Genomic DNA, 16,919 nt, shown 5'->3' with positions numbered 1-16,919 from the left:
CAGTATTCCGACACATCCTGGCAAATTATTTTTACCATTTCCCTACCCCTAATCCCTACCCTCTCTCAGCCTAACCCAAACGTACCCCCTCCGCAACCTATCCCTAACCCCCCACCCCCCGGCAGCCTAACCCTAACATCTCCCACCTCCGTAACATAACACTCCCCCTAGTGCCTAACCCTAACCCCAACCCCCTGTACTTATCTTCGGGATCTGTCAGGATTCTGACTGACGGGATCCCACTGTCTGCCTTCCGACTGAAGGATTTTGACCACATCCCCTTGAAGGTAAGAGGTTGGACGTTGACATGACATCCATATGTACCATGTGCCTCAAAATTTCTAGTTCTCAGAGGCATCCTCTGGCAGTTGCCAGAAGCAAGCAGCTTGATGTGCATTGGTGCAATATCATGGCACTCAGAGGTGTTCAACCAGCGCATTTCGATCTCATCAGTATTTGAACCAATTAGTACAGAGGTGAAGTTGAGTCTGACTAAACCATCTTGTAGTTAGTTCTAGAAACACTTCTAGAACATTGAAAGATAGTACTTACAATTTCTATATTTTGTATTTCTTACTGCAGTGCTATTCATTTTCAGGAATAGGTTTAATGTATTGCATCACCTTTTGTTTTACCTATGTATTATCCATTTCCAGTCTCCCATCACATAAGGCTACATGCCTCATGTTCTATTTTTCTAAAAACAACAACAACAACAACAACAACAACAACAACAACAACAACAACAACAACAACATGTATTTCTCCAGTATTTAAATGTGAGCATAGATGATTTTTTAACCAGACCAGGACTTTTACTTAACACTGTATAAAATCACTTTTATTATATATTTCCATCTGAAATAGGTAGAAGAGACACTGTGCAATGTTTCTCCTGTGCTGGCTGCCTAGGACACTGGCAGGAACATGATGACCCATGGAAGGAACATGCCAAATGGTTTCCTGAGTGAGTAGCAGAACATCTACCATAATTACAAGTGAAATTTGCCCTGGACACTTTTTGTCCTTATTATATAGTACACACACACACACACACACACACACACACACACACACACACACACACACACACACATTAATTTGTTAAAGTTTTATAAAATATGTACCTTAAAGGATAACTTCAGCCAAGGTAATATTTTATTTAATGTAAAAATACTTGACCACTACCCAGAGAGATTTAGTACTAGTCGTGAATACTGCAGCCCTTTGTAGGAGCTTCATTTCTTTTAAACTGTGGCTTGGAAGCAAGAATGCAAAGTCACTTGTACAAAATATGAGGTGCCTGACAAAGTTAAAAGATGGGAAATCCTACTCTATTATTGTCATCCCTGTATTCAGGTACTTTGAGGTGTACGAAGGGAGCAAAAAGTCTTAGGCACAGATCTTAGACCACCATCTCCCGGTCAACAGCAGCAGACCTTCCCAGATATGCTAATACTTAAGGGTCAAGTGCTGTGGCCATTCTCAGAATGCTCCTATTTTATTGGATTCTGGTCTTAATCCTCCCTACAGATGATGCTTCAGTTAATAAACTTCTCCGGCCGTACAGGGAATACACAGCAGCGTATTTAGACAACATTGTCATTTTTAGCCCTGACTGGAAGTCACACCTTTCAAAGGTGAAGGCAGTGTTACAGTCTCTATAGGCACAGGGGTTCACAGTATACCTGGAGAAGTGTGCCATCGGAATGGTGGAGACAAAGTATGGCAAGTTAAACTTCCAGGGCAAGTTAAACCTCAACCCAGCAAAGTGGAAGCAGTTCTCATATGGCCCAAGCCAAAATGTAGGACATTCCTTGGCCTGGTGAGTTATTATTGTAGGGTCATATGCGATTTTGCCAACAGGGCAGCATCCTTAACTAAATGTCTGAGGAAACATTCCCCAGACAAGATAATGTGGTCTAGGCCCACAAAGACTGCTTGGCATGATTTAAGACAAGCTTTATGTGCAGAGCCTGTATTGCAAGCCCCTGATTTCAGAAAACAGTTTGTGTTGCATTACTGATGCCTCTGGGACAGGGTTAGGGGCAGTCTTTTCCTAAGAGGTAAAGGGGGAAGACAAACCTATCCTCTACCTTATCCGGAAATTGCTGCCCAGAGAACATAAGTACTCAACTGTGGAGCAGGAGTGCTTGGCAATTAAATGGGCAGTGGAATCACTCAGATACTATTTGTTAGGGTGAGAATTCGGGCTAATCATAGACCATGCACCCTTAAAGTGGATGCACACAAACAAGGAGGTGAATGCTCGTGTGACTCACTGGTTTCTGGCCTTACAGCAATTAAAATTTGAGGTGCACCATTGTCCAGGGAAACAGCCCCTCAGTGCAGATGCCCTTTCTAGAAAGTTTAAGGGTCCTGATTCTCCTAGCAACCCTGTGGTGAAGCTAGGGAAGGATGAGGAGGAAGGTTAAGAAGGTAATCTAGTGAAGCACACGCACACTGCACCCACTATAAATACGCCAGTGGTCGGAGGCTATTACATTCAGCTGATAATGTTGTCTAATTGTTGTTTTTTCAGGAGGGTAGATTTTTATTTATTTTTTACCAGAAGGCTGCAGGTCTGATGTTGTGCTTCAAGTTCACTATAAAGGGGTGAGAGGCAGCTAGAGAACAATTTTATAAGAAGAGGGAGATACAGAATAATTTGTACTTTGGCTTCATGTTCACATACATCAATGTGATTAAAACATTGCAGAAAAGTGACACAACATCAGGGGCGGCTTGGTATAGAAAACCAGCCTGAGAAATGTATGGATAAAGGGGTGGGATCTGTTGAGGGGGTGGGATCCCTCCTCATAGGGCCTGACTGTACGAAATTGCGGCCTTCCTTGTGTCTTTTGCTGCAGACCAGGGGCGGATTGGGAACTAAAAGTGTCCTGTTAAGTTTTGTAGAAGTGGCCCGACATGGGCAGCACAAGAGTTTAACATACCATGTAGACATGGCAGCATCACTGGAAGGCAGAGTTGCTGTACTGCAGACATGGAATAACAGAATGAATGGAGACAATGCGGTGTACTGGGTACAGTGGGCTGCCTGTCATGTAGGGTGTGGAGCCAGATCACAACACACAAAACAGGCTCTGCAGACACGCCGGCCTACCAGGAATCTTCCTGGTGAGCCCTGTGGCCAATCCGACCCTGCATGGCATAAAGATATTTTGTAATAGTTTATTCCTAATCAGTATATTTTCTGTCTTAGGTGTGATTTTCTCAAACATAAGAAAACTCCAGATGAAATCAAAGCATATATTTCATCCTACAGTGGATTTGATGGATTTGCGGTGAGTTCTCATTATGTTGGTGCCTGGGGTCTTAGATAAAAAAACTACAAGAATGTGTACATACCCTTCTTCATTGTTAGACATGCCATAGCTTAATTGGAATGTTATCGTCAGAGGCCAAAAACACAAGCTACTGAGTGACACAAATAATGAAACATCCAAGGAACCAAAAACAGTATATGCAATTTAAACTGTTCATGCTCAGTCTGTAATGCAAATAAGTTGAGTCTCTCAGTACACTAAATCCAGGGACAACTTTGTCACACTTGTCTGTCTGCCCCTTCCCTCCTATACCCAAAGCAGAGAGAAAATCATATAGTGTAGTACTTTTAATATAACAACTGTCTCAAAAAAAAGGCATGTATCCACATCCAAGATGTACTTTCAACAGATGCAATGATTCATAAAATTAGCACAGAGACGACTTCTATCAAATGCAATCTATATGAAAGTATCCAATAAGTGGCACAAATGAAGCAATTAGTAGCTAAAAAGGAAGAACTGAGTGTTCTCTTGGTGGTGCTGCAGCATCAGATTATCTACATTAGCTACCATTGAATACACTACAGGACACCAGTGCATTTTCGACAATTAACAATTAATAACAGATATATATATATATATATATATATATATATATATACACAACAGAAAATAACCAAGTTGCGCTAGTATCCAAATAAATCACCTCAGATATGATAGTCCTTGGAGGAATCAGGAGCCCGTCCCCAAACAGGTCCCCTTGCCAGTGGAGAACCGGTAAAATTATCAAAGTAAAAGGTTGTATGGGGAGCGCTCAATGTCCACAGTTAATTCTTATAAGATCTTTTCCAAGAGTTGTCCTTCAAAGTAAAGATTAACCAGATGAGGGACTGATGTTCATTTGTCTTGACATTCATGGGTAAGATGGTCTCAGTGGGACTTGCTGTCCACCCCAAACAGAGTGGGGAGATCCTAAGACAGCGTGTGCACCCACTCTGAATGAGCCAGTACAGCATTGGGATCAGAAGCCCCAGTTTGCAATATAATCAAGAACTTTCTGTCAATTAGAACTCTGGAGTTTTTCACCTACCTGATCCTTTGGATACCACTTTTAGGTTTTAATATTAATTGGTTTTATGGGAACCTTCCTTCACTAACATTTGCAGCTAAGACATCTCTCTTATGCTTAGAAAACACCCCTGAGGAAGTCTGTATAGACAAAACGCATTGGGTGACTGTCTTAGACATAATTTTGCACTTCTGTGGGGGGGATGGGGGGGCAGCACTGACATCTGGGACGGACTAGCCCTGTGCTGAGAGTCCACCCACATGTCTGAGTGCCTGATCGTAGCTGTGCTAAATTTAGCACAGCTAGGATCAACTCAGAATGACCCCCATTGAGCTCCGCATACATCCTTTTATTATATATATATATATATATATATATAGTACTGCAAGTATATATATATATATATATATATATATATAAAACCAGATAAAGGTTATAAATATATACTTAACTAATGTTTAGACTTCAATGTACTTTGGGAGGCCCCTTTCTGTCCTAGTCAGGCACCCATATTGAAGTATGTGGCCACTGAACACATACATTCATATTGGTTCCAGTCACAAAGGTCAAGTTGTGTTGCATATCACAACCTTTTATCCCCCTTGAGATTAGGGGTGGTGTCTCCCCAAAAATGCATGCAAACTATATAACATTCATAACCTTATGCACTACTTTATTCAGTGGTAGAGGGCAGTATTGCTCCATTTATAGTTATAATTAAATAATAAAATTTTAAATCATTTATTTATCTGTTCTCAAGGCCACCATGGTATAGCCCAAAAACAACTCATCTGTTCATGTCAGTCTGAACAGAATCAAAGGGTACAGGCAAAATGTTCTCTTCACATCCTACAACACACAAACATATGTAGACTTATACTATCAAAGTGGGACAAGGGTCACATAAACTTTTAACATTAACGTAACTGGTTACAAATAGGAGCCCTTAGTTAAAGAAGACTGCATTAGATATTTGTATCAGAACAGTACAGTCAGCTTTTCTATTTAGGATTTAGAAATGGAGGACCACAGCAGATACTGGATATATCAGGAGATGCTTAATAATAGCTGGTAGTACCAAAAATGTGTGTTTTCAGGGGCTATCCCTCAAAGATTTTTTCTATAACTATGCCCCATAAACAACTACTTGCAGCATTTACTTTTCAAAATGTTACAAATCCTGATAAGGTCTATGCTCATTCCATTTATGATGGTGTCATATGATCGCTTTTCAAGCTTAGCTTTCCATCTTCCAAACTGTTCATATTTACGTTTAGTTTTCTAGTGTTTTTATTACATTTATACATTTCATTGCTTACAATGACCACTTAAACCTGAAAAAAAACTGCTCTTTTGTAGTCACATTTAGATCCTGTAGTTGGTGCCACTTCATTATCAAAGGCAGGGTGATAAGCAGGTCTTACATCCTTGTACTTATTCTTCCATGAAGTTTTTGTCTGGAAATTTTATTGAGGGCTTTGTGTTTTACTCCTGTAAGTATGTTTTAATCCTATAAATGTGTTTTACTCCTTTAAATGTGTTTTACTCTCGTATGATTTACTCCTTTAAATGTGTTTTACTGTTATACATGTGCATTTTACTCTTAGAAATGTGTTTTACTCCTTTAAAAGTGTTGTCTACTCCTTTAACTCAATTATTTCAATTTGGAACGATTAGACACTGTATTTTAAAAATGTATTCTATTAATAGTTTAGTCATTCATATTATGATTATTATTATTGAGGGCTTTGTGTTTTACTCCTCTAAGTATGTTTTACTCCTACAAATGTGTTTTACTCCTGTAAGTGTGTTTTACTCCTACAAATGTGTTTTATGCCTATAAATGTGTTTACTCCTATAAATGTGTCTTACGCCTATGTGTTTTACTCCAATAAGTATGTTTTACTCATGTGAATGTGTTTACTCCTGTAAGTATATTTTACTGTTATACATGTGTATTTTACTCTTATAAATGTATTTTACTCCTATAAATGTGTTTTACTTCTGTAAGTATGTTTTACTCCTTTAAATGTTTTACTCCTATAAATGTGTTTTACTCCTGTAAGTATGTTTTACTCCTATAAATGTGTTTTCAGGGTTGGACTGGCCCACAGGGGTACAGGGGAAACCACCGGTGGGCCCCACTGCCTGGGGGCCCACCAACTCTTCTATGGATCAGGTCCCGGCTGTGCACTTGAATTGTACATTATACATATTATCTACAGTGCATTGCAGTTATTAATCTGGTACATTATCATGCATGCACTAGCAGTATTTACTATATATATTTATCATGGGGCCCATACCATGTTAGCCAAGCCTCTGTGGCAGCTGGCCATACCACTAAGCATGGGCCTTTACCTCTGCATTCCCCCGGTGGGCCCTCCATGACCCAGTCCGACACTGTGTTTTATTCCAGTAAGTATGTTTTACTCTTTATAATATGTTTTACGCCTGTTTACTCCTATAAATCTGTTTTACTCCTGTAAGTATGTTTTACTCCTATAAATGTGTTTTAATCCTATAAGTATGTTTTACTCTTATAAATGTGTTTTACTCCTATAAGTATGTTTTACTCTTATAAATGTGTTTTACTCTCATATGTTTTACTCCTATAAATGTGTTTTACTCCTATAAGTATGTTTTACTTTTATAAATGTGTTTTACTCTCGTGTGTTTTACTCCTATAAATGTGTTTTACTCCTATAAGTATGTTTTACTCTTATAAATGTGTTTTACTGTTATACATGTGTATTTTACTCTTAGAAATGTGTTTTACTCATTTAAAAGTGTTGTCTACTCCCTTAAATCAATTATTTCAATTTGTATCGAAAAGACACTGTATTTTAAAAATGTATTCAATTAATAGTTTAGTCATCCATATTACTACAAATATGGCTCATATATTTTTTTTCCACTTTTTACAATTCCATATATTTTTTTCCACTTTTTAAAATTCTACTGTATTATGTTTCAATGGATACAAAAATATTGTGATTAACATCTACCTTATATTCTAGGGAAAACATTTCTTTCCTGTTGTTGGTGTTAAGATTCTTCCTACTGAACCACGTAAGGGCTTATATTAATTTTACACAAAATGAAGTAGGTATTGTACTGTAGTAGATGCAGGCCTGTTATCAGATTTTTTGCCCATTGCTGCGGTACTGCCCCCTCTGTACTCAGTCGCCGCCTTCCCACTAGCAACCCTCGACCTTTACCATGTATTATCGGTATAAAACAAATTTATTTAGGCGCCCCACACACAAACGCACACACCCATTATAAAAAATCTGTTCAAATATATATGTTCTGCGAGAACAAAAGACAAGTTTTTGTTATGTTGGTAAAAGGCAGTTGAACACTGTAGAATCCTTTATGTTGGCTTCTGATTTAGGGTTTTAACTTTGAAGACCAAGGGGAAAAGTAGCAAACATGCTATTTTATAAACAGCCATATTAACTACCGTAATTTGAATAAGATATTATGAAATGTTAGCTATGTCAACATTGTAGAACTTCCTATTTCTTAACTTATGTATTACTTCACGTGAAATTTTCACTTTACCTCTAGTATTTCTGTTTTAAAAATGATTACTTTAATGACTACACTGACATCAAATTCCTCATTGTCTTGTTTCTACATGTCAAATGCACTTAAAGAAATAAAGTTAACAAAAAATAAATATATTCTGCAAAATGCTGTGTTGGCAAAGTACCCTTAATAAAGTTACTGCAGAGTAATTTACAAGGAGCTGTAGTATGTAAATTTTAACCGAAAACTGGGGCAACACACAAAAGCCTGACAGACTGAGGGGTAAATGTATGAAGCAGTGATAAGAGAGAAGAAGTGAGTCAGTGGAGGAGCTGCCCATAACAACCAATCAGCTGCTCTGTATCATTTTATAGTATGCAAATTATAAATGTTACTTCAATGCTGATTGGTTGCCATGGGCAACTTCTCCACTGGCTCACTTCTCCTCTCATCACTGCTTAATACATTTACCCCTCAATTCAATAAGAGACAGAATTAACAGTGTAGAATTAGTCACAGAGTCACAGCTCATAGCAGGGTCTATAAAACACCCACCATCACAATAACGGCAGGCATTTTAGGGACCATCCTATAATACATTATACAGGGAGAATAGCAGAGACTGATATACAATTCAGACAACATTCCAGAGACTGATATGCATGTACAGAGGCCATTGCCAAGATCAACATACAATACATAGATAATTTCAGACATCTATATACAATACAGAAAACATTCCAAAGACTACAGTACATTACAGAGATGATTCTGTAGACTAGCATACAATAGAGAGAGTATCTCAGCTACTATCATACAATACAGAGACCACTCTAGTGACCACCATACAATACAGAGAGCATCCCAGTGACTGACCATTCAATACAAAGAGAAATCTAGTGACCTATTTACAATACAGAAAGCATCCAATTGACTAATATACAAAACAGAGACCATCTTAGGTATACATTTACTAAGAAAGGGAATTCTATTTAATATGGGATGGTGCCCATAGCAGTCAAGCAGATCATACTTCTCATTTATCTAGTACCTTCTAGAAGATAATACCTGAAATCTGGTTGGTCACTATGGGCAACATCCCATCTTAAATAGAACTCCCATCTTAGTAAATTTACTCCTTAGTCTCTACACTTAGCATACCTCTATAGTATGAACAAATGAGTGTGCCCCATGTGTACATATATTCAGAAATACATGTTAATCAAGTACCGAATTTCTAGATAGTGTAGATGCATAACCAAATTTGTTGGTACCCTTCCATGAAAAAAAAACAACAATATGTTTTTCACTGAAGTAACTGGAAAGTGTCAAAAGGAATCCAGCATTGTTTATTCCATATTCAATAGAAATCAGACTTTACATTAGATTTTTAAATTACCAGAATATTTGAAATAATTAAACAAATAAAAATGGCATGGGCAAAAGTGATGGGAACCTAACCTAATATTTTGTTGCACAATCTTTGGAGGCAATCTCTGCAAGCAAGCATTTTCTGTTGCTCTCAATTAGTTTAACCCACTCTTCCATAGCAAACTGTTCCAGCTCTCTCAGGCTTGATGGCTGCCTTCTCCAGACTGCATGTTTCAGCTCTTTCCATAGATGTTTGATAATATTCACATCAAGGCTCATAGAAGGCCTCTTTAGAACAGTCAAATGTTCTGTTCTTATCCATTCTTTTGGCTGTGTGTTTTCGGTCATTATCCTGTTGAAGGATCCATGACCTGTTATTGAGTTAGAGCTTTCTGACTCTGGACAGTATGTTTTATTCCAAAATGCCTTTATAGTCTTGATATTTCAAGATGCAGCAAAGCAGCCCCAAAATATAACCAAGCTTTCACAGAAGGTATGGTGTTCTTATCTTTCAAAGCCTCATTCTTTCCATGTGCAAAGACAGAACTATTGTGACATGTCAAAATGCTCCAGTTTTGACTCATTTGCATTATCCCAGAAACATTGTGTCAATAGTCATCTTAAAGAATTCCAGTGTAGATTTTTTATGTTATTTTTCAAAAGTGGATTCCTCCATCTTATTCCATGAGGCCCACTGTCACTCAAAAAGTGTGGTGATAGTGTGATCAGACACTGACATACCTTGACCTTGGAATTCAGCTTGTATCTCTTTGGAAGTTTATCTTGGCTCTTTTTTTTTTTAACCATTCTCACTATTCTTCTGTTTAATCAGGGATGAATTTTCCTCTTACGGCAGTGTCCAGAAAGGGTTGGCTACAGTCCCGTGGACTTTATACTTTTTAATATTATTTGTAACTATAGTCACGTGAACATTAAGCTGCTTGGGCATGGTCTTATTTCCTTTACCTTTAACATGCAAGTCTGTAATTTTCATTTGTATTTCCTCAGATAACTCTCTATTTTGCTTTCTCTGGCCCATGTTCAGTGTGGTGCACATGATGATACCAAGCAGCAGTTACTACTTTTCTCCATTTAAAAAGGCTCAACTAATTACTAAGCACACACAGAAATTATACAACGTGCTTTAATGGGATGGACTGTCTTGGCTTGTTACATCAAATAACACCACTGACCATGACAGATTGTAGAAGCCAGTGTTAGTGGCCATAGAAGCTCTTACACTATTAGATGTGATTGAATATCTTTATAATGTCCTAGAACAGGCTACAGATTTGTGCATTCTGGCCACACTTTTTAATGCATTTTTCCCCCCGAATTCTTTCGCAATCTTTTTTAAAGATCAATTTGCAAATATTTTCTGCATTAGTGTATTATGCTAAGAAAGCTATTAACAGACTTTTGCCTATTTATTACAAAACAGTAATATGATGTAGCAGAACAGCATAACGTATTCCTTTATCCATATATGATGTTTGTTTGTGTTTATAAGGCATGACCAGCTGGAACATCTTTGAGGATGAGAACATCCGTTTAGAGTCATTTAAGAGATGGCCTCCAGATGCCAACGTACAGCCTGCTGCACTTGCCAGGGCAGGACTTTTCTACACAGGTTATTGCTTGTTTGATCATTAACTTTCACTAATTAACACAATGTTGCCTGTTTGCTTCTTTTTATGTTTCTAATTTTATATGAGCCTCTGGTGGCTTACCCCCCCCAGCTGTGGGCCCTGCAGACCTGTGTCTAATATGCCTATGGACACTGTGTATGATTGCTTTTTATGATGTACAGTACATGTCCTACTCTTCCAAAATGTCCTGGCTCTCAGGTGACAAGACGCATTTGCAGTGAAGTATAGAGGGATGTGTGTGGGGAGTCACTATGGCTCCCCCCCTCCCCAGCATTGCTGCTGGGATCTCCCCTCTATGATCTCTCAGATGAGAGTCCCATTAAGGTGGCAACTGTGATGTAATGGATTCATATAATTATATTATATTATATGTAAAAAAACTAAAATTAAATATGATAGGTCACATTCAGATCAAAATCCTCTTATTCTATAGAATTTATAAAGTAACCCCTATTTACTTTTCATACCAAATCTAGTAGCACAGTATAAACACACAGCTTCTCCAACAAGTATAATGGGCCCAATTTAAAAATCTAGTCAATAGTTCTGAAACATTTATAAAGCTGATATAACAGCTCTACGGCGCTAACGAGTGGTGTGATCGGTGCAGCCTTCCAGGGTGCATGACTGAGGGGAGTCACAGTCACTGCCCGGGTGGCATTCCTGTCCACCTTGTGGGGTTGGCTGGCCCCATGCTACATAGTAGGGTGCATCTTCCTGCTTGTTGTTGCCAGGTACTGGAGTACTGGCCCAGGGCGCCTCACAGCTTAATTTGGCAGCACAACACTAGATTTTCCTGTATTGTCACAAACTGCAGTTGAGAACATCCCTGCTGAATATGGTAGCCGAACACTGCAGATTTTCCTGTGCACCTCTAAAGGAGGATTCAGTATGATTTACCGGCGGACAGGATGCGCTCACCACTGGATCTATTCCCACTCTATGGGTGTCGTGGACACCCATGACTGGGAATAGTGCTGTTTTGCTGAGATTCTGGCTGGCGGCATTGTCGGCTGTCGGGATTCTGGTGTCGGTATCCTGAAGGCCGGGATCCTGACAGCTGGCAAATTGAACGTATCCCCTACAGGATATATGGAATGTCTTCAATGTTGCGTCTGCACTAAATATATCATCTCTAATGAAACCGTCCTTTTTCTTTGGATCTACATTTGTTAGTAACACTCTGGACACTAGGACAGTATGCCGCTGTTTAACATGAACGTTTTATAAAAGCAATCATATACGTGTTAAGACATTGCATTGTTCTGCATTAAAACTGAATGGTTTGTAAGAAATTTAGTGAGTCCGTTTGGAAATGTGATATTTGTTGAGTTAGCTGTTACACGTGAGTACTAAAGTGTGATGACTGATCTGGGTACATAATTAGTGAATATTAGAAGTGACCTTTATAGGATTTCATCATATTTATAACTTTGCTTCTTAAAAATTAATTGAAAGATCGGTTCAGGGCTACAATATTTTGTACGATATACATAGCACATTATGCAATAGAAAACATTGCTATAAACAGTAGAATAACCCCCTGTATGGGTTGGGTAGGGTTCTCGGTGCTTAGAATGCCAGCAGTCAGAAGATTAACAGTGGCACTCCGCATTCAGTGTCAGGAATAGACTGGGGCTGCTTTTTGGCCCTGGCATGCATGCGAATGCAAGCGCTGAAGGCTGTGAAAAGGACACTGATGCGTACAAGAAAGGGAGACCACTCCTATTTGGCGCTAGTCAGCTTACATCCACATGAGATACTGTGATATAGCCAAAACTTAATTAAAAATAAGGCATGTATCAAGTGTAGTAAAAACAAGCTAAAGTTTTAATTTAAACAAACACTTTTTTAAAACATGACACTTAAAAATTGAACAAGAGTGGATAACATAAGGAATCCTACCAAGATGGTGGCTGGAGCCGCAGGTGTAATATGTAAGGTATACCCGGGAAAGATACCCTGCATAAGGCTCCGGAAGGCGAGAATTCCCTGTGGAATGAACCGAGTCCAAAACAGTCCTTGGCAGTCCGGGAGACACTGGTAGGCAGACCCCTACCAGTGCCCCGGACTGCCAAGGACTGTTTTGGACTCGGTTCATTCCACAGGGAATTCTCGCCTTCCGGAGCCTTATGCAGGGTATCTTTCCCGGGTATACCTTACATATTACACCTGCGGCTCCGGCCACCATCTTGGTAGGATTCCCTATGTTATCCACTCTTGTTTAATATTTATGTGTCATGTTTTAAAAAAGTGTTTGTTTAAATTAAAACTTTAGCTTGTTTTTACTACACTTGACACATGTCTTATTTTTAATTATGTTTTGGCTATATCCCAGTATCTCATGTGGATGTAAGCTGACTAGCGCCAAATAGGAGTGGTCTCCCTTTTTTGTACGCATCTGTTTCTGATTTGGGCCCAACAGGGGAGCCCTGTGACCACCCCCAGGCCAGCTACAGTCTATACCACGCAGTATTCTACCTCAACCCCCCTTTTTTGTGAAAAGGACACTGCTCACAGGTATGTGCCACAATTCAGGGAGGCGTGGACTCATGGCATGCCCCCATATTTCTTAGAAACAGGCCCTTCGGGAGCCGGGGCATTTGTGGGGGTACGACAGTCAGAAAGCCGGAAGCTTTCCCGGCTCTCTGTGACTGGGCCGGCCCATCAGCCCTTCTGGCATTTGCCAGAAGTGCCAGATGGGCAGTCCGGCCCTGTTCAGGATCCTGACACTGTTAGGGTAAGTTTTCTAACCTTTCTCCTTCACTCCAATAACCTTAACCCTCCCTTACAGCAACCTAACCCTATCTCCTCCTGCCCCAGCCTAACCCTAACCCTCGCCCCCTGCAGCCTAACCCTAACACTCCCTTCCCACAACCTAACCCCCCATTCACGCAGCTTAACCTGAACCTCCCCCTGATACTCAAGTTTGGGATTCTGACAGCTGTCAGGATTCTGCCACCGGTCTTCTGACCGCCAGGATCCCATATGTCAGGATGCCAACTACTGTACATCCTCCCCTGCACAATATATAGTATTACAGTAGAAGGACTCTGGATTATGAAGTGTGAAATTGTGAAGATACTAAACATACAGATTTTTTTTTCTTATTAGACTGACTACATCATACTGTATGTCTAAATGTAGATGTCTACAGAACATTTTGTGGAAAGTGGACATACAGGAAACTGAACAAGTGCTTATTTTTAGGAATATCAGACACTGTGAGATGCTACGTATGTAATATCAGCATTTATGCATTTGAACCTGGGGAAGATGCATGGACAGAACATCTGAAGCACAGCCCTAAGTAAGTATGCAAAGAGAAGAAGTGGGAAACATTGGGTGGGGTTGAGCTTGGAGAGTAAATAATCATACCAGTTAGTTATCCCTGGCTGTGAGACGTAAGGCAAGCAGCAATAAGGGGAAGTAAAGGATGGGGGGTGAGTTTCAAGTGGAGAAAGCAAAGAACCTAATTTATGAAAAACCCTTGTGAGTAGGATACATTGTGATATAGGAGGGTAAGTTAGCTTAATTAGATAAATTGAGGTTTGGCATGGGGAAGTATAAACTTCATATTTGGAGTTTGTCAAAGGCTAGAGGAAAAGTGCCAAAAACTGCAGACAACTTGTCCCAAGCTCTAAATGTAGCAATTGAAGCCCTAGCAATACACGTAAGGACAGTGGTGTCACTACGAGGGTGCGAGCTGCTCCCAGTTGTCACCCGCCAAGGGATGACACCAAAATGCCGTCTCCTCTTCAGTGACAGGAGCCAGGTACTGCACTACAACATTACATGCAGTACAAGGTAGTCTCAGGGGGCAGCCCAGCATATCCAGTGACATAAACAGTAGTCAGGCCACAAGGCCACGCCCCTTCCAGCAAAGGCACGCCAACTTCCCACAAGGCCACACCCCTTCCCTCTGTTTGGCAGCATGCACCTCTGCTACTGGCAGTCACTAATGCTATGTATGTATGTATGTATGTATGTATGTATGATGCTATAGCACCCACTCTGGGTCATATAATTGCATATTGTTATGCTACATAATAATAATAATAATAATAATAATAAATAATAATATTAACAACAACACATACATGAATATATCTAAATTGAGAGCCAACTCACCTGGAGTAATCCGTAGACCCCCCAGATGGCACTACGAGGATAAGCATGCCCTCCAAATGCTTGTCATATCTATGCCTCTCAGAACAGCAATCGAAAATGGTAGCTTCTCAATCAATTTAATAATCCTTCTCAGGTGCATGAAAGAGAGGGGTTATTCTAAAAAGAAAAAAAGGGAAAATATATGCCCCCAGCACACTGAAAAGTATCAGTAATTAGATTTAAATACAACATATTAATAGAAATACAGAGCTTCATTTGCATATATTTGTAAATATATGATTAAGCTGCAAGGCCATGTCAAGGCATCTCTGTTATTGGCAGTCCCTAACTCTGTGAAAATAGCACCCACTCTGGTGAAGTGATAAAGCAGTGATAAGTGCAAGGTGAATACGCACCAGACAATCAGCTCCAATATGTAAATTGGCAGTTAGGAGCTGATTGGCTGCTGCGTTATCACCTTACACTTATCACTGCTTTATCACCACTTTATCACTTCTCCAGGCTTAACATCTACCCCAGAGTCCTCTATTTGCATATTGTTATGCTGCAGTGCTGGTCTCTGAAGGATTCACAGAGAGCTTGCACAATATTCAAAAGCTGAATGTACCGTATGATGCATTTTGTAGTACTCTATTTCTCACTATATCATCATAAGGCAATTTGTCACTGTTTGCAACCTGTATAAGTCTGCAATGGTTTGATCTATATAAGAATTGGATTGTGATCACACTGCATCACCCCTGGTGAAGTCAATGATGAAATGCATTGGGTGTTTTAAATGGGTGTAGTATGGCTGACCGGCGGTCTCCTGACCGTCGGTCAGCTTACCGACGCCGGGATCCCGGCAGCATACCGACGCCGGGATCCCGGCGGGGAGGGGCGTGTGTGCTCACCACGCTGCGGGCTCAGTGACGACCTGCGGGATACTGAGCCGGCGGGATGGTGGAGGAGGTCATGTGACTGTCGGTCAGCAGACCGGCGGTCACATGAATACCACCCGTTTTAAATCTGTGTCCACAACACTGTAAAGCCACCATTGGTAGGAGCTCACATTCTTCTTTTGGATGGTTCAAATGAGTGGCACAATTCCATCAAGCAGTTAAGAAAAAAGTGGTATCAGATTGCCAGATAAACAGTGTATGCTAAATTAATTATGAAGTTGTATGCCAAAGTATTTTTGTGTGAATATATTGCTTTAAATAAATTTGCATTGATTTTATTACAGGTTGAGTATCCCATATCCAAATATTCCGAAATACGGAATATTCCGAAATACGGACTTTTTTGAATGAGAGTGAGATAGTGAAATCTTTGTTTTTGATGACTCAATGTACACAAACTTTGTTTAATACACAAAGTTATTAAAAATATTGTATTAAATGACCTTTAGGCTGTGTGTATAAGGTGTATATGAAACATAAATGAATTGTGTGAATGTAGACACACTTTGTTTAATGCACAAAGTTATAAAAAATATTGGCTAAAATTGCCTTCAGGCTGTGTGTATAAGGTGTATATGTAACATAAATGCATTCTGTGCTTAGATTTAGGTCCCATCACCATGATATCTCATTATGGTATGCAATTATTCCAAAATACGGAAAAATCCGATATCCAAAATACGTCTGGTCCCAAGCATTTTGGATAAGGGATACTCAACCTGTATATACAAACCTGTGTCAATACTAAGTAAAGAGTAAGAAATTAATATATCAACCTCCAAGAGATACTAATATTAACTTTAAAGGTGTCACATTGAGTGAAAAAATGTAAAGGCAGTCATCCCTTTAAGTTTATCAAAGCGCACTTTTGAAAAATAGCAATTTTAGATATTTGCTGGTAGAACTCTAATTGGCTACCTGGTGGGTTCATATCAAG

At 39.6% G+C, this 16,919-nt stretch overlaps 1 protein-coding gene across 1 annotated transcript in view; it reads left to right on the top strand.

Moving 5' to 3' along the window:
- Window positions 1-16,919, top strand: part of LOC135059260 (baculoviral IAP repeat-containing protein 1-like) — a 160,592-nt gene that overhangs the window by 60,211 nt on the left and 83,462 nt on the right. The window contains exons 3-7 of the mRNA XM_063963893.1: window positions 868-967; window positions 3,224-3,305; window positions 7,377-7,428; window positions 10,772-10,891; window positions 14,121-14,220. Coding sequence (XP_063819963.1) covers window positions 868-967; window positions 3,224-3,305; window positions 7,377-7,428; window positions 10,772-10,891; window positions 14,121-14,220 — 454 coding nt within the window. The remainder of the gene's footprint in view (window positions 1-867; window positions 968-3,223; window positions 3,306-7,376; window positions 7,429-10,771; window positions 10,892-14,120; window positions 14,221-16,919) is intronic.

Source organism: Pseudophryne corroboree, chromosome 1 (genome assembly GCF_028390025.1).
Source record: "Pseudophryne corroboree isolate aPseCor3 chromosome 1, aPseCor3.hap2, whole genome shotgun sequence".
Lineage (NCBI taxonomy): Eukaryota > Metazoa > Chordata > Amphibia > Anura > Myobatrachidae > Pseudophryne > Pseudophryne corroboree.
This window is presented reverse-complemented; position numbering and strand designations above follow the sequence as displayed.